At 42.3% G+C, this 24802-nt stretch overlaps 5 protein-coding genes and 2 long non-coding RNA genes across 8 annotated transcripts; all 7 read left to right on the top strand.

Annotated features, from left to right (window-relative positions):
- The first annotated feature begins 165 nt into the window (after positions 1–165).
- LOC145705389 (uncharacterized) lies at positions 166–562 on the top strand. The gene is made up of 3 exons (XR_014134588.1): positions 166–228; positions 274–338; positions 397–562. It is a non-coding gene; the product is annotated as an uncharacterized LOC145705389 (long non-coding RNA).
- A 1458-nt stretch (positions 563–2020) lies between these two features.
- LOC145704602 (uncharacterized) lies at positions 2021–2622 on the top strand. Its single transcript, XR_014134475.1, has 3 exons — positions 2021–2173; positions 2223–2443; positions 2486–2622. It is a non-coding gene; the product is annotated as an uncharacterized LOC145704602 (long non-coding RNA).
- A 158-nt stretch (positions 2623–2780) lies between these two features.
- Positions 2781–3722, top strand: LOC145700985 (parkin coregulated gene protein-like). The gene is made up of 5 exons (XM_081778211.1): positions 2781–2913; positions 2957–3104; positions 3149–3231; positions 3279–3510; positions 3557–3722. The coding sequence occupies exons 1-5, from the start codon at positions 2820–2822 to the stop codon at positions 3663–3665; spliced, it is 666 nt and encodes a 221-aa protein (XP_081634337.1). The 5' UTR covers positions 2781–2819; the 3' UTR covers positions 3666–3722.
- Positions 3723–6709: 2987 nt separating this feature from the next.
- Positions 6710–12197, top strand: LOC145701878 (uncharacterized). Its single transcript, XM_081779094.1, has 11 exons — positions 6710–6787; positions 7118–7193; positions 8528–8606; positions 8653–8735; positions 8785–8865; positions 8993–9132; positions 9182–9261; positions 9700–9973; positions 10020–10204; positions 10613–10714; positions 11998–12197. Exons 3-11 carry the CDS (start codon positions 8576–8578, stop codon positions 12195–12197), a joined length of 1176 nt encoding a protein of 391 aa, XP_081635220.1. The 5' UTR covers positions 6710–6787; positions 7118–7193; positions 8528–8575.
- Positions 12198–12454: 257 nt separating this feature from the next.
- On the top strand, positions 12455–16718 carry LOC145703121 (uncharacterized). 2 transcript variants are annotated; one of them, XM_081780435.1, is made up of 5 exons: positions 12455–12862; positions 13057–15190; positions 15236–15356; positions 15398–15796; positions 16044–16718. In XM_081780435.1, exons 1-5 carry the CDS (start codon positions 12570–12572, stop codon positions 16157–16159), a joined length of 3063 nt encoding a protein of 1020 aa, XP_081636561.1. In that variant the 5' UTR covers positions 12455–12569; the 3' UTR covers positions 16160–16718. The 2 variants fall into 2 exon arrangements, with proteins under 2 accessions (XP_081636561.1, XP_081636560.1); XM_081780434.1 differs by having other exon boundaries at positions 15897–16718.
- An 89-nt stretch (positions 16719–16807) lies between these two features.
- Positions 16808–18137, top strand: LOC145704317 (uncharacterized). The gene is made up of 8 exons (XM_081781767.1): positions 16808–16860; positions 16900–16995; positions 17033–17186; positions 17228–17306; positions 17365–17491; positions 17529–17647; positions 17690–17838; positions 17883–18137. Exons 1-8 carry the CDS (start codon positions 16820–16822, stop codon positions 18135–18137), a joined length of 1020 nt encoding a protein of 339 aa, XP_081637893.1. The 5' UTR covers positions 16808–16819.
- A 1661-nt stretch (positions 18138–19798) lies between these two features.
- LOC145700987 (uncharacterized) lies at positions 19799–23387 on the top strand. Its single transcript, XM_081778215.1, has 4 exons — positions 19799–20014; positions 20483–20629; positions 21037–21129; positions 23112–23387. The coding sequence occupies exons 1-4, from the start codon at positions 19967–19969 to the stop codon at positions 23250–23252; spliced, it is 429 nt and encodes a 142-aa protein (XP_081634341.1). The 5' UTR covers positions 19799–19966; the 3' UTR covers positions 23253–23387.
- The last annotated feature ends 1415 nt before the right edge of the window (positions 23388–24802 follow it).

The following is a 24802-nucleotide window of genomic DNA, read 5'->3' as shown; positions in this document are numbered from 1 at the left end:
GGAAGATGCAATCGGAACCAAACTCATCAAAAGAGCTCTTCAAGAAGATCGTACTACCAGAGGACTTATGGAGATTTTTGAGCTCAGCAAGAAACAAGCAAGTTTTGCTTTTAGCTCATTTCGTTCAAGTGCAATTTCAGCATAAAATACGACCGATTGGAATCACACGATACCTCAACGAGTTAGTTTATGTGCTCCGAAATGTGTATAAATCTACCGAGCTTAAAGGTTTCTTGTCAAGTCTGAAGAGTATTTAGTAAGAGCTTTTTTGAGGATTTGAGCTGGACTCTCAACAGATTGAGGTTTTTATAAGAAAACTGGAGCTAAATGAAGAAATTGTATTTTCATCAGGAATGGGATAAGCTATTTAAATGGAGCGCGGAGAAGGTTCTTAAGTATATCCCCTCAGACTATCATCTACTGTACTCGTTATTGAGCTATCTCGGCTGGGACGTCTTCCAAGATTCATATTCATCGACAGTCTACCTTCAGTGGAAATGCCTAGAGCTTGATTTGCGAGTAAATTTGGACACATTTAGCAATTATTCCAAGATCGAATCTGGCCATTTCGTCATGGTCATTACTCTAACTAAATCAACACCGATTGAACTCGTGCTAACTCAATTAAAAACCCAGGCGAAAGCGAACTCAAGACGATTAGTCTTGATCTTTTAATGACCAATTCTAAAAGGTGACGTTTACAAAGTAACGAAAACGGATACGAATGCAACATACGCGCTTCGAATTATGGCAAAAGACAAAATGCCAGACTTCGATCAGCTAGAAAACTATTTTGACATTTTGACTCTTCTCAGGGACGTGGCTCGCTTATGTCTGGAACATAACTCAGTTGTTAATGATCGTTGATGATTTGTTGGTCATAGAAAATAAACGAGTTTCTAATGAGCGTATCTTGCACGAAAGGTGCTTTTATCGACCAAGTCAGCTACATATTCCAGGATTGCTCGACCATCTTATTCAGTAAGTCTTAAGTAGTGTAGCAGAATGATGGATAATTGCGATTGTAGTCCATGACTTTGGCGACGGGGGCGATTTGCTGAAGCTGCATAATCAGCGCGGTGGATTCACCTTGGAGGAGGTGCTCTTCTACACGTGCGAGATGGTCATTGGCCTGGAGTTCATACACCAGCATAATATCTGCCACAGAAACATTTGTCCGAGGTCGATTCTCATCTCAGGAACGGACAAAAAGCCAAAATCAAATTGAGCTTTAGAAAATTGATTTTTCATTCCGACTCTCAGGCACCGGACATTGCATGATCAGTAACTTCTTCGACGCTGTCATCTGCTCTAACAACAATGAAATCACTGGCGACGTCGGTTCCCCTCAGTTCAAAGCACCGGAAGTTATCTCCGACAGCTACAGCAAATCGTGTGATATCTTCTCTCTTGGCTGCACAATTTATTACTTGTTTTATGGAGAGTCGCCAATAGGTAAGACACAGCAGCAGAAGACAAACCTAACCTGTTTCATTCAGTGACGGACCCTATCACGGAGCAAATATCGTATAAATTGCTTGACAGATTGAATCAAGTCTCGCCACTTGGTTTGCAAATTTTGCTCGCAAAAATGCTAAGCTTGGATTTTTACAAAACATTGTCGAGCCACCTTTTTTGATATAAGTACGTCAAATATTGATTTGGGTAACTATTGTTGCACAAAACGAATCCAAAAGAAGCAGCGACCCAGGTGCGCGCCTGAAAGTCGATCAAATCCGAACGGAGAAGATCTTCCATCAGACAAACTGGTCACAAATGGAGCTTAAAACAATTGATGCACCAATTATCGTCTCAACAAGAACAGGTTTGACAATATCCTTTCAAATCATCAATGGTTGCTAGAGGAAGAAATAGTGGACAGAATTGCTTGTTTGGAACAAGACTCAAAATGCATCGGAAATAGTTCAGCAAAATACGAGTTTATAAGCAAGACTAAATGGCGAAAAGAAATTCTAGCTATGGTTTCTTATGTTTCTTATCTCTCACGTTAGTATAGCATCATAGAAACCTAAATAGACACTGTCTTTGACTTGTCCACTCAAAATGCGATTGAAAAGAGTCAAAACGAAGATAACAGCGGCGATCAGCTTCAAGAAACCGAATTTCAAGACATTTTAATCCGAGGAGTTTGCTCAAAAGCCGCCGATTCCAGGTATCTTCTTTGCGATTCAATAATTCCAGATAATTGACCCCCAAAAAAGGTTCAACCCAACGTGGTCCAAAAGAGAGATTTTTCTCTTTCCGAATCGGCTCGAGATACCGGCCGAGCAGATCGTCATTCCCATCGACGAGATCATCTCGGTGGAAAAGATCAAGCCAAAAGACACTGAGGCGATTCTTATTAAAACTCATTCGCGGGACATCACTTTCTCTTTCGAAATGGGCTTCGAGCAAGAGCAGTGGTACGTCGACATACTAAAAGGTACAGCAATTTAATCTTAAAACCATTGATAAATTGATCAAGTGTGGAAAAACGTAACAAATCTTTCGAAAAACGCGCCAAAGCAAATTTCAATACGAAGATCGATGAAAGAAGAAATGAAGAGGCAGAAAAAAGTGGCGATTGCGCACTCAAAAATCGCCAACGGATCCGTATCATCAATTTAACCACAATAAAAAAACTGCATAATAAACTCAACTTATTCGTCGATTTTCTAGAACAGGGTCCTTGTTGTTGCCAAATCTCGGTTTTTGAAATCAGTTTAAATAAAAAACCGGAAAAGGTAAGATCTTTTTTCGTTTTTTCCCTTCTTTCGCGGGAGATTTTTTTCAACATTTGACAGTATCTAGCAGGTGGGATGGAGACCGAAGGATTCACTATCAAATCAAGGAGCCCCAAAGCGCAGATCATCGGCCCACCTACCGCTGGCGCCTTCAAAAAACGACAGAGCGGTAAGATCTCCTTTCGGAAGTCACAAATAAGAATTTAATCTAGGTCCCACCTCTTTCCGAAAATTTTATGAGCGAGGAGATTTCCCCATCGCCCTTGAGCACGATACAAAAGGAAATCGAATCGCATGGAAAGTAGAGATCGAGAAGCTTGACTATCACCATTATTTGCCACTCTTTTTCGATGGCTTATGGTAAGAAACTTTTGCTTGACACGTTATGTTACTGTTTTCAATAGCGAAACAACGCACCCATATGAATTCTTTGCTAGACAAGGAGTTCATGATATGCTCGAGCATGGTGGATCGAAAATTCTTCCAGGTAAGACTTTCCTTTTCAGCAATAGAATATTGAGTACTATTCTTTAGTTATTCCCCAGCTGATCATTCCGATTAAAAACGCTCTGAACACGCGATGCCGACCGACCATCTGCACGACACTGAAGGTCCTCCAGCACCTCGTCATCTCTGCCGATATCGTTGGCGAAGCTTTGGTTCCCTACTACCGCCAGATTCTCCCCATCCTGAACATTTTCAAAAACATGAACCTCAACAGCGGCGACGGAATCGACTACTCGCAGCAAAAGCGGGAGAACATCGGGTAAGCCAGTAACAAGCCAGTAAACAAGTGACTGACTGTATTCTAGAGAATTGATCCAAGAGACCCTCGAGGCGTTCGAGAAGCACGGTGGTCCAGATGCATTCATCAATATCAAGTACATGGTGCCTACTTATGAGTCTTGCCTGCTAAACTAAGTGTATCCTTTGCAAGCTGTTATATCCATACTCGCTGAATAAAGTGATTTTTTATACCTTCGAATTAGTGCTGATGCGCAATGAAAGCATCATCACTAAGTTTCATTGTCAAAAACGAGCAACTGCAGTCAACAATAGGCTTAAACTCTAGCGCGGTCGAGCTAGACCAGCTTGAGGTTTTATTGTTCCAACCAAAAATTATACCATACCGACTGGGGTCAGTAAGTTCCTTCGTAGACTGGTAAACTCACTACTTCACAATGAGAGAGTCTGCGAAAACAAAAGCCTCTCAGCAAAGAGAAGAGCTTTGTCTCAAGGATTTCTGGCTCTTGAACTTGGCGAATCTGTGAGTTCTCAGAATAAACGAGGTGTGTTTTAGACACTCGTGCTTCAAAGAGCCCCGGTTTTACAGGAAATAAATGGCTCATGCGGGAATTTTCAAATGCTACTAAGAGTTCCATTTTGATTATACACTATTCCATTGATAAATGAAGCAATTACGATGAAGGTGAAATTTTCCCTTTTCTTCTTCAATATTGAACCTTGAAAATGAGAAGGCGAACACGTAACGTGTTTATAGGCTTCAATAAATTTCGCGATTAACAGACGCCCGCTGAACTCAACCTGGACAGGAAGACGATTGAACCCGCTGAAATGTGACGGAATAATATCAGAATAATTGCGGTCACGGAAGCAGACTGCCTGTCGATTGTAGCTTCTGAGAATGTAAAAACGACCGTCTAAATTATTTAGCTACTTTGTCAACAAAAAAGGACGGCCAGACTTCAAAACGGCTCGTAACGGAAGCCAGAGATGAACAGTTGACTACGCGCATCCGGCGAGGAAGTTCCGCCTTCGTTGAATTTCCTTTGAAGAGTGAAATTTCAGCGATTATCAGCGCGCCAGGTCAAAGGCGAATTCTGCTGACTCTTGTCGAAGTTCATTACTAATAAATTAATGATTTACGAGGTGGCTTATCGAGAAGGTGCGCTCCCCGAAACCGCTGGCTCCTCGCAAGGGCAAATAATTTTTTATTTCAACTAATTAAGTCTGAAGAAGAAGCTGACCACAGCTCGCGTCTGTGCCGGCAAAAAAGAAGGTCGACGAGGATCCAAGATCCATCTTCATTGATTTCTTATTATAAATATGCACTAGTTAATTTAGCCAGCGCGTCAATCAAAAGTTATTAGAAATAAATCAGTAATATATTTTTTCTAAAATTGGATCCGGGAAAGTCTCCTCAAGTCGTATCCACGTCAGCTCCGCGCTCGATTGCTGAGTTGCGCTCCCGCCGATAAGGAGCCTCTTGAAAGGTCTCCATCAGAATTACCTTAAACCTATACATAAAGTCAGCTTTAGTCTATTTCCTTCGTTTAACTACCCTACCTTGATGGCATATTAAACAATTGCCGTTGTGCATGAAATTTAGCCTCTTCTTTGAAGAAATATTTCAACAATTTTCGGGTAGATAAATACAGTAATCAGACTGTTTCTTAAAATATACATATTTCCGGCGGAAACACAAAAAATACATTTATTAAAAAATAGACGAAATGAGAAAACACGTTTTTTTGAACTTTGAATTTGCGTCTTATTCTCAAGAGAAACCGTAGCTATTGAAAGAAACGTCGATTTATTCTTAATTCAATGAGGATTTCGATCAAATTATTCAGCGCACCAGGCGTATCCGCGCGTTAGTACCGGCGTTTTCAGGAGTTCATCAATGTAAATCAACACATACCACACCAGTTCTATTGCGGATTGGTGAAGAAATCGAAAGTCTTGAATTCGAAATTGTGTTGAAATTTAGAGATCAAAAACAACCGCCGACCCCTTCAGCAGCTCATAATTGATTTGAAAAGAAAGATACTTTCAAATTGATTGAAGCGAGTTTAATTACAGTAGCGTCAAAAAATAAGGTAAATGTCGAATTTTCCTGCAATTCTTCTGATAAGAGATTGAGATTTTTACCTAGAATTTACAATTTCTTATCTGTTTATTTTGATATTCCGGGTTAAACCCACAAGAACAAATTATTTTGCATAAGCTATTTGTATTCAAAATAAGGAAGTCAGATTATTTACTAGTGTCGAAATAATGAACCCCAACTAACCCTCGAAAGAAAAACTTTCCGTCCGCTCGGGGTGAAAACACAGGTCTTAATTGTTCTGGAGGTCGAGGCACACGTGAGGATAATTCAACAACCGTCGTTGTGAAATCTGGACGACCCCAAGAGCCGTGAACTTGAGCATGGGTCCAAATCTGGTGTGGTGGGCTCGCTCTTATGTGAGCCATCGATAATGTTCATCTACTAGCCTGGTAAATGGTTGAATAGGTAAGGTCTGGCGTGTGCTCAGAGCGTTGCACTTGAAGTTTCAGAAGATCAAGTGCCGCCCCTGCTCAGGCGCGATTGGTCGCCGAGGATCATCTCCAGCGCGGACGTGAGCTCCTCGGCGCGTGCAACGGCGCAGTCTCTCCCGTCATCGCCCGACTGCTCCCGTCCGCCTACGCCTCGAAGCTCTTCTCGCTTCTTAACCGCGCCTTTGAGAGTGACTTCCAAAGCGAGCCTCCCGGTTCAATGTCCTTATGGCGCGTTGCCTCGCCCGCGCCGCCAGCGGACCCGACCCGCACCGAAGTCGCCGTGGTCCGCAGTGGCCCGCACGGGAACATTCGGCCCGCACTTTCGAACCAAAAGCGAGATCGAAGGCGCGGGGCGAAGCGCGCGCGGACGTGCTGCTTTTTAAGCGAACCTGGCTTTCAACGATGGCGCGCTTGGCTCGCCGGTTCACGAACCAAAAGAGACTGCTACCAAAGAAAAATATTGAAAAAGGAAAATCGAAAAAACCACGAGAAAGAAAGAGAGTCAGAGAGAGATCGTCTGTGTGAAAGAAACAGATCTAAACATCAACAGAAGGCTCGACAGCAGAAGCAGTAGATATCTGCTGTTGCTGTTGTTTTCTGTCTCCAGTTCTGGCCCAGCTTTGAAAATACTAATGGCGGGCGTGTGCGTTAAAACAAGGCTGAAAATGTTTTGTTTTAGAAATCGGTAATCGAGACGACGACAAGAGAAAGAGAGAGATCTTCGTCGACGCTCAGAGAAGCGGCAGATTGCCATGCACAAGGAACGGGTTTATTACCTCCTGCGAGTTTACACACGTTTTACAGTGCACGGGGCAGTGCACAAGACTGTACTTTAGACCTGTGACAATAATAAATAACGGCCTCAACCTTCGCCCGGTAATGTTAGAATCCAGCAATAAATCTACTTCAAGTTTCTGACTTTCTGAAGTTTATGATTACGATACTCATAAAAACCGCGGGACAAAGGGGACAAAATGTGTATATTTGTTCGTCGGAGCATCTGTTCTGGATAATTTTGGGATGGATGCTTGAGTAACACTCGTGTTTAATTAAATCTAAGCAAGCGGAGAGTGAATAAATCCCAAAAATAGCTCCGTGTGGAGTAAACCACGCATCACCGAACGCCCAGAAAAAGTTCCCTTTACGAAGTACTCCATCAGTTCCAAGGCACGGGGGATTTCTCATCCACACTCGAATTGAATGTGGAGATAAGATAAATACAGTATTTACACTGCACGTTGCCGGTGCAGCGGCCATGATCGCGAAGATCGATCGCGTCCAGAAAGAGAAAAAAAAACCCTTTCGTTTTTTCTTCTCGATCGATTTTTACAATTTACTCGCTAATGTTATGTACATTTTACAGGCACGGTTCAAGTGCTGATAACAAACGAGTTGGAAGCAGAGTGGAAAATCAGCGCCGCGCTTTCGTTTTTCTTTCCTTCACAGACGGGACCAGACGCGCCATGCCTTTCCCGTCGGCGCTTAAATCTTCTTGCCTTTTTTTTTTGCTTTGATAGCGGTTCTTCGCACCGCCAGACGCTAGAAATGCTATTACTCGTGCATGGATCAGCACAAAAATCAGGCCTTGTGTGTGTTTGTGTTCTGCTGTTTGAGAGGCGTAATCTTTTTAATTCATTTTCGTCAAATAAACGTGCCAATTTTAGCGTCAATGATTAGAACATATTTACCTGGCCAAATACAGACTCGGCGGGGGCATTTTCGCTCGTTTCGCTGTGGAAGGTCGAGGGCAAACGTTACTCTGCTCATAAAAATATTGAACTATTGGGTCAACAGACATCTTGCCGCTAGCAGTTTAAATATCATTCTCGCAGATGTCATATCGGCCTTCATCAGCGAAATTTTATAAAAATAGCCTCGCCAATTTTTCAGTAGAAATTTTCTCCCAGAAAACCATGTTTTTTCGAGCGCCAAAATAAGCTTTCTATCAAATTTATTCTTTAATCACTTCCAAACTTCATAAAATCATCGTAAAATATGGTCAGACCTTGGCTTCAGAATATTTATGTTTTCATCGTCGTCTAGGAGAAATTCTCCTTTGATATTCTTTATTCATACACGCGGCACAAGCAAGTGGGTTGACTAGAATAAGACGCAACTCATAATTTAGTCATTATGCCGGTATCAGCGTTTTTCGTTTTTTTTTCTGTACAATAATTGGAGCTAAGCCTCGCCGGCGTATTTAATCTATCTATTATCTCAAAAGGGTCAACTAAAATGTATCCGCGGAGCATTTTACTCGACGCTTTGTGAGACCCGGCGGGACGTCCTTTTTTGCCCTCGGTATCTACTTACTTGGCTGGCAAGTATACCTGGTGAAATTTGGACTGTTAAAGAGGGATGAGGACGGGCGCTGAGCTACTTACGAATGTCACCAGTGACATCGGCTCAGCGAGGAGAGCACTGCTTTGTTTAGAACAGGCGTAAACAAAATAATTTATTCAATTATCCGAAATGCCGCTCCCGAAAATCCCCAAACTCAGACTCAACTTACTCATAATTCCGAATGAATTCATCGCAACCACAGTAATATGCTCCCCTTCCTTTTTATTCTTCTGAAAAGTAAGAACACTTTCCTTCGTCTCGACTTTTGCTAACAAGCTTTCAGTCGGTAGAGGCGATACAATTCTCCTGGATGGAGATGAATCGCGTGCAAGCTTCATGTACAGAGGCCCCTGCGATCTTGTCAAGGTATTTTTCTCAACGGGCGAGCACTTATTCTAGCAATTTTTTAATTAAGCCTATTGGTCGCAATTCTGAAGAAGAAGATTCTCTTTTCAAATATTATCAAAAACAAACTTCCCGGCTAACTGTAGATAAAGTAAGTCGCCGAAAAACACGATAGTATTTTCTAATTGTGTGATCGAAAATGACGCATAATTGCCGAGCAAGGAATTTTAAGAGCTCGAAACAAGGGGCCTTGAAATCCTTTAATAAAATGATTATAGAAATCAGCCGCGTTTAAAATCCAAAATCCTACTTACCGCGAAGCCCTTCAATGGTCCTGTTGTAAAGGACCAAAATCTGGCGATAGTATATCTGACTGTCAGAGTGCTGAAAGTCATCTTATCGCTACTGTACCATTTAGGTAAGGACGCAAAAGTAATTCGCATGCAAATTACGTTCTATACTTTCAGCCCAGTCCAAATAAATCAAGTCAGTCGATTCTTCACTCGCGACAGTGGCAGGCCCGAGCTTGTCACTATCCTCATCAAAGGTACACATGTATTTTACGAAAGAGCGACTCCGGCAAAATGAAACAGATACACTCGAAAATGAATTATTGGTCGGCTCCTCACAGGGCATGTAGATCACAAAATTAATTGAAAATTCGTGAGTCCCCCCGTGTTCTCTCCTACATCCCCTGGGACATTAATTTTATCAGCTCGACTTGAGGAGGCTGATCATGAGAGCCAAAATACGATTATGAATAGGGTCGCGCTTTGCGGGGATTGAATTTCACCGCCACGGTTACTCTCAGACAGACCATTATTTTTCGTATTCGTATCTTTTTCATTCACGACTGAATCAATTACAATTATTTAAAAAGTTCAAAAGTCTTTTCTTGAACGGAATATTTCGCCCTTTGGAGGTGTTTTCAGAGATGCATATTTAAATACGATTTAACAGACTCTAAATTAACGATAATTTTCAGCTGACGTGGCGAGGCCACGCGTTGATAACATCATACCAGCATTTGATCTACAGCTAGTTCTGGACGCAGATCCCGACTCCTGCGCAGGGAATAGATTCACGCGAAAGTTCAACTACCGAGTACCGACTCGCCCAGCACACGACCGCAATTCCGTCCGCTTCCTTTCATTCTCCGACGATCTTTTACCCCAGAACTGTCGACTCACAATGTTTTTACAGAAACCTTGTGAGCAATTTCCGTCTGATTGCAAGGCAGGCGGCTTCTTTTACTATTCGTGAGTCAAGAATTTTTAATGAAATTTTAAAGCGACAAATTATTAGTTCTTCTGTCACGCCAACATTGTTCAACACGACCTTCTCGAGCGAGGACAAAGACATCCAAATCATCGACACGGCCGAAATCATCACCGGGAAGAAGCTGGACGTACTATTTCCACTCGAGCCACCTGCACCCGCTCTTTCTTATCACGAACAGGGGGACGCGCTCTTCACAGAGCTGCCTAAAGGTAATTGACTTATCTGCCTCAACTGTCAACTCTGATGATGAACTTTTGCCTTTTTATGTTCTGGGCGATTTTCCGCGGAAAACTCATTTCCGTAGCCCGGACGTCGGGGAGCGCTGGCCAATGTGGTCCAGTGATGAGCGTTTGTCCTAACTACATCGCTTACTCGATACAAACAGTCATTTTCGGATAAAATATATGTAAAGATGAAGGTAGCTTGAGTTGACTTTTATACCGTTGTATCTTTTGTGGCTACGTGGCAATACGGTATTATCGATTTTTAATTTCTCTTACACAAAGAAAGCGCTCGCGCCAGTGACAGTTCTGCATCGCCTCTGAGTTCATCCCACTTAGTGGCTACAGTTGTTTAAAATCGATAACATAAAGTCTAACTAACAACTCTATTTTTAGCACCACCAGTGATAATATCGGGATACTCTGATGCGGATATTTTCCACTGCGAGGCTTCTGGATACCCGATCCCCATCTTGGAGCTTCACCATCCTAATTCAGGTAATTATTTAAAAATATTTCCAATTTCGAGCAAATTGGATTATAACAACCGTTTCTTGATGCTTGGATTGTCGCAAATCCACTCTAATTAATCAACAAAAAGAACGAGACTGTATCTTTCGGATAGTTGCAGTTTATATCCTTCGGTACTAACTCTTCTCGTCTGAGTTTATTTCTCACGTGAGCGGATATTGAACATGCGAGTAATTTCATTAGCCGATAATTTATTAACCCAAGTTCATACACGTTTTCTTTGTTGATGATTCTGATCCAATGTGGCAAATTAAAATAGTTTATAACCCGCAGTGGCGATGACGTGACCACGAGTAAGAATGTCAACGACAATCAAATCCTAAAGGCAATATAACGCCGGTCCATGTCTCCAAATTGATCTTGAAATGCCGAGGCCGATTTGTGTGATTCAGCCGGTCTTCGGGCAGATCATTTTGAAAATTTCATGAAATTCTAGTGGCGTATGCGGCGGCGATGTTAGTTGTTGAACCGGCATTAAGACTTTCGGGGGGCTCTGTTGCGGGTGTGGTGCCTGCGGGTGCAGTGCCAGTAGGCTATAGGACTGGGCTATGGACCGTGTGGTGCTACGTGGCCTGGTCCGTAGATATGTCAATGGGCCGACCCGTGAACTTGAGCCACCTCACCGCGGGTCGGTCCAATAAAGTGGCTCATCTGATGAGATCAGCCGACGTGTGCCGCTTCCGCTCCCGTCCAAGTGCTCATGCAGGACGTCGATTTTTATTTGTCGCGTGTAACGGCTGAGTCGACATTGCCCCTACTCCAACGCGTTTTTCCTCGAGCGCAGAGTAGCTCCCTGCTGCGGATCATCCACGAATTAGTGTGATATCTAAATGCGCATTAAATCTTACCATTGACCATTCGAGGCCTTTGTCGCCCTAGGGAGGTCAAGCGCTTCACCTGTCACGTGTTATTGAGCCGATCATGAGATACTACAGCCTGTAGTCCATCCCGCCACAAGGCAATTAATCAAAGTTCGATCCCTTTTTAGTTTCGCCTGAATTCTTGATAAGATTTTTCAAAACGCATTAAAATATATTATATTCCGTCTGTAGCTTTACACTTGCCCAGTCAGAAATTCATTTCGCTCGCCCTGTTGTTGATTATCACGGAAGAGGGTGAGCCCCTCGGGAGAGCGGGAAGCAAACCCATTAACCTTGATTTCGCACCATTCAATCATCATATCGTTGACGGTCTTGCTCGAGTCTAATAACCACAGAAATCAAAACATTACTCTAACAGAAGTTTTTAAGACGACGTGCTGCAGAAGCCGAAATGCGAAAGGACGAAATGGAACAGAATGGTCTGCAGATGGCAAATAACACCAAACCAGCGACTTTTCCCATACACCCGCTGCCGGGCGAAGAACGAGCTTGCAACAGCAACAAAGAATATTCCAATCAATGATCATGTCCACCGAATCGAGCATTTGACATCAGGCACAGTTCGTTAATAATCCGTGTTCTAAAGTTGAGGCTGTAACTAGCACTTAGCATTCTAGTGCGCGCTACAAATGAAAGGGGGTCTCATTGCCTCCGGAGATAGGCCTTACCGGCCTCTCAGCTAGCGATCGAAAGTTTAAAATACCTCAATTTGCACGTCAATGATAGACCGCAGAACGAGTTCAAAAACGGCGTCTATGTTTTACTCTGACACGACTGTTAAATTTACACCACAAACAGTAACAATTCGCGAACTTAAAAAAGACTCATCGAAGATCTCAGTACATGGAATTAGTAACCACTCGAAATCAAATGTTCTCCTTGTAGCCAAGCTGCAACTGGCCCCAGCATGGTCAGTGAGGCAGAATATCCTTACCTCGAGGATGCGCGCTGGTGGATTGAAATGGAAACTGAAGTACGAAGATGTGCTCGTAGAGTACAAGAAAACTCTACTCAAAGAAGTGGAGTTCGTCAAAGACGGCAGTCCTTCTTCTTTCGCCTGCGGACGAAGAAAATACACTGTCGAGCTTGACGATAAGACGTGCCTCAAACCAGAGGGAAAGTGTTATGCCTTCATTAGACTTGAAATACTCTTCCCCGATGTCGACGACTCGGGTGAGTATCAGGTCTCGTTGGTCAACGCCTCGCCTCACAACAAATATCGCATTTCTCAGAGGTAAAGTTAACTTTAGAATATGGCGCCATCACGTTATTCCTAATTGTTATATAAAATCTGAATGCCATCGTATGCATCTACCAAATAATGAACGAACGTTAACCGCAGATAATTCAAAATATTTTTGAGACATGATTAGTGGATGGAAAATCCCATTTTGGCGCAATAATCAGACTTTCAACGAGTTATTTTAGTGTACGGATCGACATCAACGAAGAACCCAATCCGTTTACGCGAGATTTATATTTGCCCAAGACCCCGGATGGTAGATTCAGCGTCTTTGAGATGAAACAATGTACAGTTCTCAACTCGGAATCAATCGACTGCAGATGGTGGCCCTCATTCAATACATCGCAAACAACACCTATTTATTCTGTCCATGCGTTCGACCAAAAGGTCTGCCTCGATGAACTCGCACCATACAACACAACAGTCGTCACTGTCAAAGATATACCCATCCATCCGCCCAGTTATCAACAGCTTATCATTCGCGATCTCATACCTGGTCACTTTTACAAAGTCACTGTCTGTGCATGGCAGCGCGACGAGATCAACAGGCTCCAAACGGAGAGTGGCTCGCTCCTCGCTGTCATCGACGGCCGAGGTCAACGAAAATGCCTCAACTGGCCTCATGTTATCCAAATGCCAGAAGATCGACCAAAGTACTTTATTGAGCCACCGAGTCTCGTTCGTGATGCTTTAGATCGCACAGAGTTCGCATATTCGACCCAAGACATCAAAGACTTAGCTTCAGTTGACATCAATCGTTTTCAAGTCGTGTTTACGATGAATGATCTAAACACGCGAAATGCTCGCTTTGGGCAATGCCGTCATTGTCCCAAACTCCGATTCCTATCTCAACTTTCCGAAGGAACAAATTCTTACGCTGGCCCTATCCCTCGCGGAGTAATCATCCAACCCTTTCCTCGGGGGTTCAACGAGCATGGATTTGGACCTTATTTAGACGAAATGGAGCCGCGAAGAGACGCTGAGGAAATAATTGAATCCGATGCTACAATTACATCTTATGAAATTCAATTTAGCGAAGTCAAAGTTCGAGTTCTCGATTACCCTGGGGACTATTTTGAAGTAAAGTGGAACATCAATCGAAAATATTTCAAAAAAGAACAGCTTATTTTGATGGATTACGAAGGCCGAGAAAGCGGTAGAAAGATCATTGATTTGAAGAATGCACAAGAAAAAGAGCTCACGTGCTTTTTGTATGGTGATGATTTCAGCTGTACAATCTTGGTCCCGATTCAAGCTAACATTGTGTCGTTTGAAAGCGTCGGTGGAACTGTCATTCTATCAATTTTCCTGAACAAATACTTCCTCCAGGAAAACGATAAAATTGTGAAGAGTAATCCTAACGCGAAGAATTACTTCATCCCTCCTTATCTGGCTGAAGTGCGCCGAGAAGTCCACAGTTTCAGCATCAAAGCTATCCCAAGAACAGCATTGTTCCATAACGATTTCCAGGCACTTGTGCGACCGGTAATTTTCACGGTGAACCTTGGTCTGTATTCTTTTACGGAATCACCCGACAAAGATGGACTCACATTCCGAGAAAGAGTTGCTCTTACTCCAAGGAAGAATGCCGACTTTAGCGCTTATGAGATCGAGTACGAGATTCGTACGTGCGCAATAAGTTCAAAGGTTGATCCCACACCGAGAATAGCAACGTGTCGCAAGACGAAGTTCAGCGATGTGACGATTTCACTAACGCAATCTTTCGTTGGCGAAGAGGACATCTACTCGCCCGAAAGTCTGCGTGTGTTGATCGAGCCTGACAGAGCTGGAATTCGCCAGGAACATGCCATAATGGAATATGTCAAAACTATTGAGCCGCCAGAAGTTGTCTTGTCGCCGGTTCCGAGCCAGGACTTGTTGGCAATTGCCGACGTCTCTTCGGGGCGCCGACTTGCGTTTGGCATTGAGAGCGAGCTAGAAGTTCAAACCGTTCCGATGCGGAACAACTATGCGTGCGAAGAAATCGAAACTTTCGAAGAAGTCAAAGAGTCGTACACAACAACGACCTTCGTCCTTCCTAGGCTCGGTACTGACGGAGTCAGTTTCTACGGAGCACTCGAAGATAGTGCCGACGATTATGAGTTGGAGGAGCTAAGGACTCACATTGGAACTCGAGAAAACAGTCGACGTGAGGTCCCGATTGGACTTCCAAGTATTGTCACACAGAAAATCAAATCCTTCGGTGGTATTGATGGTTATGCGACGCATTGCGGTGGTTCTCTTATCGGATGCATCAACACTTTTATCAATTGGTCACCGAGACAAAAATCGATCAAAGGAAACGGATTGCTTCAATTGGTAAATTAAACATATATTTGAATCTGATTTCAATGAATATTCTAGCCTCAATTATCACAGAGCACATATTATGGATACGACAGAAACGGCTGTCACTACTGTTACAGATCAAGATATGTCTTCCGGGGTCTTGAACCTGCCCTCGCTGGCGAGAGCGGTCTGAAAGGTACCTTTATTTATACATTCAGATCTTTACAGAATACATAGGCAACTGGAGTGCTGGAAGACACTACGAAAACGTAGGAAAATTAGAAGACACCTGCATCTGGGCTGAGAAGCCTGTTACCCAGAAACTGCAAGTGCTGCCTTCTACCGTAGAAAAAACATTTGACACTCAACCTACACCCACAAAACCTGACCCACCCATTTTACCGACGAGCATAGTAGTCAAAGTCGGCGTACTGATCGTAGTGATGCTGCTTTCCTGCGTATGCGCTTTGATGATCCTGAAGAGGCACTGCTGCCGTAAAGACGAGCATCACCACGCTGCGATACGCCATCATAATTCGCGAACAAATAGACACGAATACTTTCCGGGCAACATTGGAAGCCGCTGCGATGTTGGCGGCCACCCGTCCGAGCTGTCGGAGGGCAACGGCATAAATGGTAAGTCGCTTCAATTTGATTTTTTGCTCTCGCCTCGCTTTCGCTTTTGCTACGCGCGGGATTGTAAGTAAACGTAAGAAATGCAACGCTCGTGTGCTAGATTGGGCTTCGTCGAAATCGTTATCGTCAATGTTGACGGAATCGTCATCACGCTCGCGGCTTGATGATTCTGTTGGCTACGCTTTGCTACCCGCTGATTGGTCTTTGGCATGCTCAAGTGCGCCAGCTATAGTGCCACTCGTTTCAGATCACACCTCTTCATTCGATTCCGGCATCGATAGGCGTTCGGTGACCCCGCCTGCGTCAACCTCATCGAACACCTACGCCCCACCACCAGCAGCACCACCGAAGAACAATAAATAGTTTATTTTTACTTAGCCGATGTTTACCCTCTGTGTGCACATTGTCTCACCTGATCATGTGTCCGAAAGCCCAAATCCCGTGACTGACTGAATCTCGCCTAGTCGCGGTGCCTGCTAAAGCTGCTACTGCCCATTTTTATTTTTCCCATTTCAGTTCGGCGGAACCCTGTGGGCGCCTACCCCACTTTCCTCTTCAACTTTAGATTACACAAATTGAAGGCCGCTCGCTCGACAGGCGGTCGCTCATTTGACAGTTCATCGCGTTCCATTATTACTATTATCATAATTACAGGAGCGCCCACTATCGTTCAGACCAAGTTCAAGTAAAAATCAAGTTTCGCTCGACACACAAACGTCAGAGAGAGGCATCATGTGTGGTGAACTTTAAGCACCAGGTGGCGCCCACAATATAGCCGCCGCCCCGTTACAGTATAAACTTTGACTACTCTGTCACCACCTTCATTTTGCTGCCCTTCATTCGTTAAATATAAAAAGAAAACAACGAAAACCTGACCGAAAACCGATGAGGATACGGCCGCGCTTTCATTTTGTAACAAATAAAGCTTCAAAATCCAATCTCGTCAAATTGTACCACTCTCTAGATTAGATCTATCTCAAAGAAAAATCGTTTTCCTCAAAATGAGAGAAACGAAAATAAAAAATGTCCGACGCAGAGAAATCCTTCCAAGGCAGTGAAATCAGGTTCAGTGAGAATGAAAGCATTTGTACAGAGGATTTTAGCGGATCAGAGACGCCAAACCTTAGGGGCACAGTAACAAGGCGCTTTAGCAGGAAGAATAAAGAGAACAGTCCGAAAACGACGACAATTTGGAAGAGGTAATCGAAGGTAGTTTCCTTTCTTGTTTTTCTGAAGATCTCCGTCGCGGTGGAAAAAGGAGGACGTAGACGAATTAAGCCTGCTTCATGACAACGATGATGCGTCGATTGCCTCCCGGGAAACAGATCTAGCGGGTTCAGATCTTTTCAAGAGGCCAAGAATTCCGAGAAGCTACGATGGCGATACCCCTGTAAGCATTATTCCTCGTTGATTTCTATTGGGGTGTTTTAGCGGAGCAAGCTAGAAGATTCTTTCCGCAGTAACATTCCTGAAAGTATTGATGAGTACAGCTTGATCGAACATGTAAAAGGTAATTTTGTGACTCAATAGCAGAATGCGATTGAAGGCCTATCTTAGTTTTTGTTCAGGAAGCTTTCGAGCACGGTTGGATTCGGAAAAGGGCGATACAGGAGAATTCAAGAGCACTGAGAACGTTTATACCGAGTTTTTTCATGACGTGAAGCTGAAAGACGAGTTCACTTGGGATGGAATCTGGTAATTTTAAAAACTGTTACGCTTGTCCATTTTCTAGGCCATTGATTTACACAGCTTTGATCTCGATTGGCATTGAAGTATATCGCGAGTATGTCAACTCCAATTTTGAAGCTGCCTATGATGTCTACACGATCAGGATTGTTTCTGTCTTCTCTGGTAAAGAAAGGCGGATGATTTTCGAGACTCATCAATTTTTAGTCCTGATGATTTTGGTCTACTGCGCAATCATGTTTTTCGAAAGCTACGTGCTCATGGTCGCCCTTTCTGTTCTGGTCATCGTCAACAATTTTTGTTGCATTCAAGCTGCTGTTCTCGATATCATCGGTTTCTACACTTCATTCGACGAGGTGAGCTGTTTGATTTTCATATCTTTATTGGGCGTAATCTTCAGGCAGATAAGGAGTCTAGATATCAGCAGTTTTTGAAGTACTACCTCGCAAACATTCTCAACCCGCCTCTCGTCCTTTTCCAAATGAACGCTCTCCGCTATACCTTCCTCAACATACACGCCTGGCGACTGGGAGCGATCAAATTCGACAAAGATCGCCGCAACTGCAAAGAAAGAAAAAATTCAAGCTCCGAGGAAGAAAGCAGTGACGAAAATGACGACTCGGGGCTACTTCGGCCAACTGAAACTGCTCTCTAAATGACACTCAATAAAATACCTCTCACAATAACCAGTAATAGCTGGCTCTCATTAAAATTCCTGATCCAGGATTAGTGGGTTTATTACTCGATTTGTCTATTGATTCTAGGACCTTGAACGTTGAACATAAATATCAATAAATGCTTTTTATATTGTTGAGTTTGAACACCTGGCAAAATAAAATTGAATTTCAAATAGTTACAGTACTTTCTGCAAAAAATTTTCGTCTTTATCGCCCACTTGTGGTATCGCCCAAAAGGTCGACGTAGTTTTTCGCATGCAAAACAAATGAACTATTTCAGTGCTGATACAGGTGCTGCCATTTCTGGCTCGTTGAGATGGCTCGCTTTTGATCCACTGTGCAGCTAAAATCGCTCCTAAACTTGGGTAAATATAAATCTTGAGCTAATCAAAGAAGAGGAGTCCGATTAACTTCCGGGCATTGTTTCCGCTTTTTATTGGCTAGAACAGCTGTTCCAGAGAAGTTTTTCTATTGAGCAAGACGAAGGGTGAAAATTCTCATAATAGTCAGCAGTAAAAAGTATTCGTGGGACGTTGGATGAGTCAACTTCTTGATTGGATTAATTGAATCCATCGTCAACTAACTATCAAAAAAGTCTTCCAGGCAACGATCATGCTCTCTTTGATGAGCCCATGTTTTTGTCATTGTTGATAGGAGATCTCCCATGGACAAACTTCCGTCTACTGCTCCGATTCATCCTTCTTTTTTTGCAATTCTTGTTATCACTACAACATTATTGCTTATTTGTACACGACTCTTCATGGGCGGCCTGTGTCCTGGAATGTGTTTCGAATTCCAGCGACTGTCTTGCTCCTTGCTCAAGCACCGAGGAAAACTCGCAATTCAGGGATTTCATTTCGCATCATAAATATGATTTTATATGGGAAACCTTAATGACCTGTCAAGGGCGAACAATAACACGCGAAGATGGATTTTGAACTTGGCTCATTCATATTTAAATCAGCCTAGTTTTGAATACAAAGGGAAATTGCAAAGAATTCTCCTCCGTCTTTGAGAATGAATGTGCTTGATTAATTGTGTAATCATCGCTGTGAACTTCTTTATCCGGCAAGTTGAGGCTCGATTACCAACACACCTGTGTCGTGAGAAGTTACTGAAGGCGTCATTCACAGGGACGACGAAGGAGATAAGCACCTTCCTAGCGAGAAATAAACTGGTCACTCTCTGGGAACTCATTTTAACTCCCTTTCGGAAGCTTTTTTGAGAGCTTACAAGATAGCTTCCGATCACACCTGCTTGATTGAGCCTCTTATAAAATTGTCTAGTTTTTGATCGATAGTCTATCTTTTCTATAATTTCTTTACTGTATTTCTTACTGAGCATATTTTCTATGATTTCAAGGACCTAAATAAGATGTTATACAATGACTTTATTTACGAACAATTATCTAACTAAAACAAGTCGCAAAATTTGATTGTTATCATTGATAAAAATCAATATAAAAATATCATGCATTTGGTGTATATATAATGTTTTATGCTCGCTATTTATAGAAGAAAATTTTGGAGCATGAAAAAATGTTCTTTTGAGGTCCGGCGCTGGAGCGGGCGGCGCTCGCGGGTGAGCGCGCTGGCCGCGGCTGATCTCGATATCTGCTCGCCTCGATTTCGGCTGATGCAGGACAACTTCAATTTCATGTCGTAAAAACACTTTTCTATAAAAACAGAGAACAACAACCAAAGAGACCTCAGTACTGATAACGAAGGGAGAAACAAAATCCAAAGAAAAATCCAAGAAAAAGTCGATAATCTTCAAGAAAAAACAGAAAACAAAAAATAAATAAGCAATGAATTTACGAAGAATATTATTTTCATGCTTCCTTATAGAAGCCAAGGTATGTTTTTATTTTTTTAAAGATAACTTCGAACGAAATTCGTCAAATTTCGACATGAACTTTTGAAAGTAAACATCAATAAATAAAATTCGATGATTAGTTGACCGGAGGCGAGTGTCCTAATTTTCGTCTTTAGGTACCCCAATTTCCCTCGACTCCTCTCTCCAGGAGCAATTTCGGGAACTCCTGGGGATTTATAGGGGCGTTGAATTGTGCGGCCGAGCGCGCTCAATTTGAGGTGCCAGTGGGATTTATTGCCGTAAAACGGGTTATGCTCGATTTACGGGAATGGGGACAGCTGGAGCAGCAAGGGAGCATTAAGGGGATCAAGCCGGAAACTTTTCTGAATTTTTGCCAAGGCGGCGGTCCGCTAACTTTTCCGGCGCTTACTCCAGCAGTCCAGCCGAATGTCAAATGTCAACAGAAGCATGCCCAGAACTACTGATCCGATTTTGACCAATTTTCTAGGGCCAGCTGCTCTACCGCGTAATGCCAAACGACGAGCCGATGAGCCTGGACATGGCTCAAACTGACAATATTGAATTCTTCTCCTGGGCAGAAACGGAAAGCGGCAGATTGGTAATTGGATCAAGAAATAGATTGCTGATTTATGAGGACCGTGTTAAAATTTTTCAACAAAAAAAAAGACCTGAAATTCTTTCATTTAATTTGATAATTAATATCTTAGAATTAAAATAGTAATCACAGAAAGGAATAATTTTAAAGTTTGTTCTTGATATAAATTTAATTCAAAGATAACAATTGATCTTGAGATAGACGACACGTGTTGTCTACCAAGGGTCTGCTACCTAAGGCTCTAGTGGCCGGACTAAGACCAGCTAATACACTAGTTTAAAATAAACAGTCACGGTAGCCAGAACATCGAAATATTTTTTGGCAGTGGTCTCGTATACGGTAACCAAAATTAGCGAGTAAAACAAACGCCGGAAATACGCATGTTTTTGTATTTTCACCCGGCTCCTGGCAGCGCTAGAATTGAAAGTTGTTTAACACGTGATCAGTCCAACAAAAATGGATACTTGGAGGAAGTCAGCTCAATTACAATCAAACCAGAAGCGATCACGAAGAGTAACTGTCAGAGAAGTGGTGGAACGGTAAGTTTGGATAATTGGTTTTTATTTTAAAAATTCTATTCTGAATATCAAATTAACTCTCTTCCCATTAAATTCTCTGTCGAGTATCAGTAGCCTCTGAAGGATCTTCTGAATGTGGGAACAGTATCTAGCTGTCACTGATTCCGCTGCAGTGGCACTTTTTTGAAAAATTCTGACAGTTCATAAGCCGATAGCAAACCATTTGCAATTTATGCCCTTTCCGCGGCAATTAAGAAAACGCATAAGTTCAATAAGCAAGTTTGCTCAGTCAAGTCTTACGTCACTACTTTTTCTCAGACTTTTTTTCTTTGAAAGAGCTTTTTAAGATTTCGGTTTTGTTTTAAATCAAATAAATGGAACATGTTGCATATTTGACGCGCTGCCAAAAATCGTGCTACTTTTTTAACATGTTTAGTGGTAGAATCTGAGTATTTTTGAAAAATATTTTTGTAGATTTTTAGCGCTAGAATGTTTTCAATCGGGTTTTGTTCGAGTGAAGATACCCTTGAAGATTTTTCCTTTTTCGAATTATTTTTTAGGAAATTCGTAAAACTTGATTCTTTCAGCGAAAATCTGCGTTTTAGTGACCTCGGACCCGTGCCGAGCTGGATCAAGGGGAGTCTTCTTCCGCTTCCGCCCATAGACCCATAAAACGAAAAGATCTCGCATTTGGGATAGTGTGTGGGGCAAACACACTGTTCCAGATTTGTAACGCCGAATCGCACAGAGCTCTGCAGCTGACTGTCATTTCTAACTTTAATGTAAAGCCATAAGGATGATAACTTAATTCCAGAAGTCTTCAATTTTAGCAAGGCCGGCCCCCCTGGAATTTTCAAGCGCTTTCGTCATTTCATCAGTTTTCTTCTCCAAAATCTTCTGCCAGAATATAGCTTGGGACAATAACCAGACCTTGTATTGAGAAAAAAGTAGAGAGCACGGTGCGTGGCCCAAAATCGACGCAATAATGATGAGTCCAGCTGAGAACCCACAAAGGGCCAACTTTTGCATAATTAATCCAATTTCACGAAATTACGGGGTCAGTTTTTCTTTCGCCAAAATTTATGCTTATCGGATTGGTACTACCTTCCAGTTTTTGACAAATCCCCATATGGGGAATTCAAATTTTAGCATTTTTCATTCGATAGTTCGATATCTTCGCACTGGCAGATGGAAGTTGCCGGGACAGGCGGAAGCGTGAATGGAACTTCTGGCGGGTGATGGGCAAAGGTGACAGATTCTTGGGGCCAGTCCCGAAAATATTCAAAATCTTCCGAGATTTTAGGAAACTCGTGACGGCCGGATACCCACCGCCATTTTCGCCGGAAACGGCGCTCCCTATGAAGAAGTCTACAGGCTGATTAGCGCTAATTGCTTATCACTTCTTGTGAGACAAAGATCAAAGCAACAAGGGTCCAACTATTTTCCGGAAATTTGAAAAGGGGTAATCGACCTCGAAATTTTTTTGAATTCGAAATTTTTCGAAAGTATTCTTGTGGAAAAGAAGACGCAACAATTTACATAATTAGGGGTGGCTACAGACGAGACTTCTTTTTGGATCAAGATTTATTGATCATTAGGGGTTAGTTTTTCTTTTTTTGGGTCACGTTGGGACGAGAGTTTTAGCTGATAAGGGGTGAGAATCTCGCGAGGTTATCACTACCGATTTGTATTGGGAAACAAGATTCCGTCCCCGGAATTGTGTACCTAAAATAGTACGCGGCTTGTCAACAAAACCAAATATAAACTCGCGAATAGTCCTCGTAGATTCTAGTATCGCTACACTTACAGTCACACGCAGGAACAGGTGATTAAATTAAGGCAGTGCACGGGCCATTCTTTTTCTATTTTCTGAAGGCCATAAATTGGATCAGGGGCACTCTGCCAGCGGGGGTAGGTCAGTTCTACATCCGCTAGAGTTGACTATTGACGGCAATAATTCGAATTGAATCAATACAGCATCAAGTTTTAAAACTTTTGTTTAGGAAGAAGATTGTGATAACTGCCTGGTCGCGATCGGAATCGATGAAGAGTCGATTTGGGCGTGTGGAACTTATGCTCATCGACCGATGCTGTACTACTTCGAAAATGGACAAGCCTCTTACAAAGCGTACAGGAAAGCTTGAATCTCCCGCTAAAATATTTCTTCAAATTTTCTCAGCCCCTTGTTTGCCCTTGATCGCGCCGATTTTCGGACAAGGGCTTGTTTTACGTCAAGGCCAAAAACTGAAAATTAAAATTCTGTTGGCCCTCTCTTCGTACGGAATAATTTTCACTCTTGCTTGCCAAAATGTTGATCTTTCTTGCCAATTTTGGTGAGAAAAGAACTGGGTTAGGAGATCAGGATTTGAGTTGAGTCAATTTTTGGACAGGAGACCGATTGGGAAAGACAAAATAAGATTGATTAGCGAGAAATTTTCTTGGTAAATTGGCTCTGTCAATATATACAAATTGTTGGCTCATCAAGAAGAAAACTAGAATTTGAAGGGTAAATCATTAACTAACCATCCTTACGACATTGAAGAAGTATTATTATTCGTCTTATCAAAATTACTGAGTAAAATTAATATTTATTATTCTTAAAAATAATAATTTTCTGATTTTCTTACGCCTTTTTTAATTTAAAAGAATACATCAATTTATCTCATATTGCTTTTTGTTTCCAAGAAAAATTCTTCAGTATAAGTCTGAAATTTTCGAGAGACCTTCTCAGACCACTAGGATTATGTCCCGTCAAAAAATTTTCGGTATAACCCTAGCACGTGTTCTTAGGTTGAGCGATTTATGTAATGATAAGTGTACTATCACTTTGAAGCCGGCTACGGTCCCCTCGGCTGGACCAATAAAACATTATTTCAAGATTCGCTTTCTGAAACCGACGGATGTCACATGTTCTATTTGCGCTGCCTGAAATTTTACGAATTTTGGCACGCGCTTATCCTTAGTGAGCAGATGTTCGATCTGTGGCTTAAATATTTATGACGGCTGAGAAGATTTTCTTCAGAATAACATTGCGAATATTTAGGGAGCAAATTTATTCTCCTGGCATTTGATAATGTCCTCCTCTAAGTTCTGTAATGCTCCTGGTCAAATTTGATTTGTATTTTCTTGAGAATCGCGGGTGTGGGCCCCTTAATTCGCGAAAATGCCAAATGTGTCTTTCAAGAATTTTTTCTAGCGCCGATTTTTCTGCAGGTGGAAATTCCATTCCATTCTTTATTGCCTTGTTGACCTCAGCAGTGGTCACGTGGGGCGTTAGAATCTTCGCTTCACAGACTGACACCTTCCTAGACACGAGTAAAATTGTTGTTATTATTATTTTGACAGATTTTCCGACATTCTGAGACTTTTTAACAGCCGCTATTTTCTACTCATCAAGGTGATAATGGTTGATAATTAATCGCTTTGATCTGGCGAAATAAAAATATCAACATAAATAAATAAAGCGTGTTTTTGATAAACAAGTCTAGCAGATTTGGGACATGCTTTCTAGGTAGGATAAAGATGAGCTTTTTTATTTGAGGAATTAATGAGTCGGGCTAGATCATTCAACTTGACATGGGCTTGATTAGGGCTAATTGACGGTGACCTTGAGATCAGAAAAGAGGGGATGAACAATCTGATTTATAAGAAAGAAGTGAGCTTTCATTTGCAGAGTTCATATTTTCGTTGAACG

Source organism: Oikopleura dioica, chromosome PAR, assembly GCF_907165135.1.
Source record: "Oikopleura dioica chromosome PAR, OKI2018_I68_1.0, whole genome shotgun sequence".
NCBI classification, from domain to species: domain Eukaryota; kingdom Metazoa; phylum Chordata; class Appendicularia; order Copelata; family Oikopleuridae; genus Oikopleura; species Oikopleura dioica.
This window is presented reverse-complemented; position numbering and strand designations above follow the sequence as displayed.

What these genes read in the sequence shown, in the direction of transcription:
- LOC145703121 (XM_081780434.1), top strand. Translation starts at nt 12,570, where the DNA reads ATGCGCGCTGGTGGATTGAAATGGAAACTGAAGTACGAAGATGTGCTC. An exon ending in AAATATCGCATTTCTCAGAG is followed by an intron (nt 12,863 to 13,056) that starts GTAAAGTTAACT and finishes GAGTTATTTTAG; the next exon opens with TGTACGGATCGACATCAACG. An exon ending in GAAACGGATTGCTTCAATTG is followed by an intron (nt 15,191 to 15,235) that starts GTAAATTAAACA and finishes TGAATATTCTAG; the next exon opens with CCTCAATTATCACAGAGCAC.
- LOC145700987 (XM_081778215.1), top strand. Translation starts at nt 19,967, where the DNA reads ATGAATTTACGAAGAATATTATTTTCATGCTTCCTTATAGAAGCCAAG. An exon ending in ATAGATTGCTGATTTATGAG is followed by an intron (nt 20,630 to 21,036) that starts GACCGTGTTAAA and finishes ACACGTGATCAG; the next exon opens with TCCAACAAAAATGGATACTT. An exon ending in GTCAGAGAAGTGGTGGAACG is followed by an intron (nt 21,130 to 23,111) that starts GTAAGTTTGGAT and finishes ACTTTTGTTTAG; the next exon opens with GAAGAAGATTGTGATAACTG.
- LOC145704317 (XM_081781767.1), top strand. Translation starts at nt 16,820, where the DNA reads ATGTCCGACGCAGAGAAATCCTTCCAAGGCAGTGAAATCAG. An exon ending in CTTGATCGAACATGTAAAAG is followed by an intron (nt 17,307 to 17,364) that starts GTAATTTTGTGA and finishes GTTTTTGTTCAG; the next exon opens with GAAGCTTTCGAGCACGGTTG. An exon ending in TTCACTTGGGATGGAATCTG is followed by an intron (nt 17,492 to 17,528) that starts GTAATTTTAAAA and finishes TCCATTTTCTAG; the next exon opens with GCCATTGATTTACACAGCTT.
- LOC145700985 (XM_081778211.1), top strand. Translation starts at nt 2,820, where the DNA reads ATGGAGACCGAAGGATTCACTATCAAATCAAGGAGCCCCAAAGCGCAG. An exon ending in TGGATCGAAAATTCTTCCAG is followed by an intron (nt 3,232 to 3,278) that starts GTAAGACTTTCC and finishes ACTATTCTTTAG; the next exon opens with TTATTCCCCAGCTGATCATT. An exon ending in CAAAAGCGGGAGAACATCGG is followed by an intron (nt 3,511 to 3,556) that starts GTAAGCCAGTAA and finishes ACTGTATTCTAG; the next exon opens with AGAATTGATCCAAGAGACCC.
- LOC145701878 (XM_081779094.1), top strand. Translation starts at nt 8,576, where the DNA reads ATGCTCCCCTTCCTTTTTATTCTTCTGAAAA. An exon ending in ATCGCTACTGTACCATTTAG is followed by an intron (nt 9,133 to 9,181) that starts GTAAGGACGCAA and finishes CTATACTTTCAG; the next exon opens with CCCAGTCCAAATAAATCAAG. An exon ending in GGCGGCTTCTTTTACTATTC is followed by an intron (nt 9,974 to 10,019) that starts GTGAGTCAAGAA and finishes ACAAATTATTAG; the next exon opens with TTCTTCTGTCACGCCAACAT.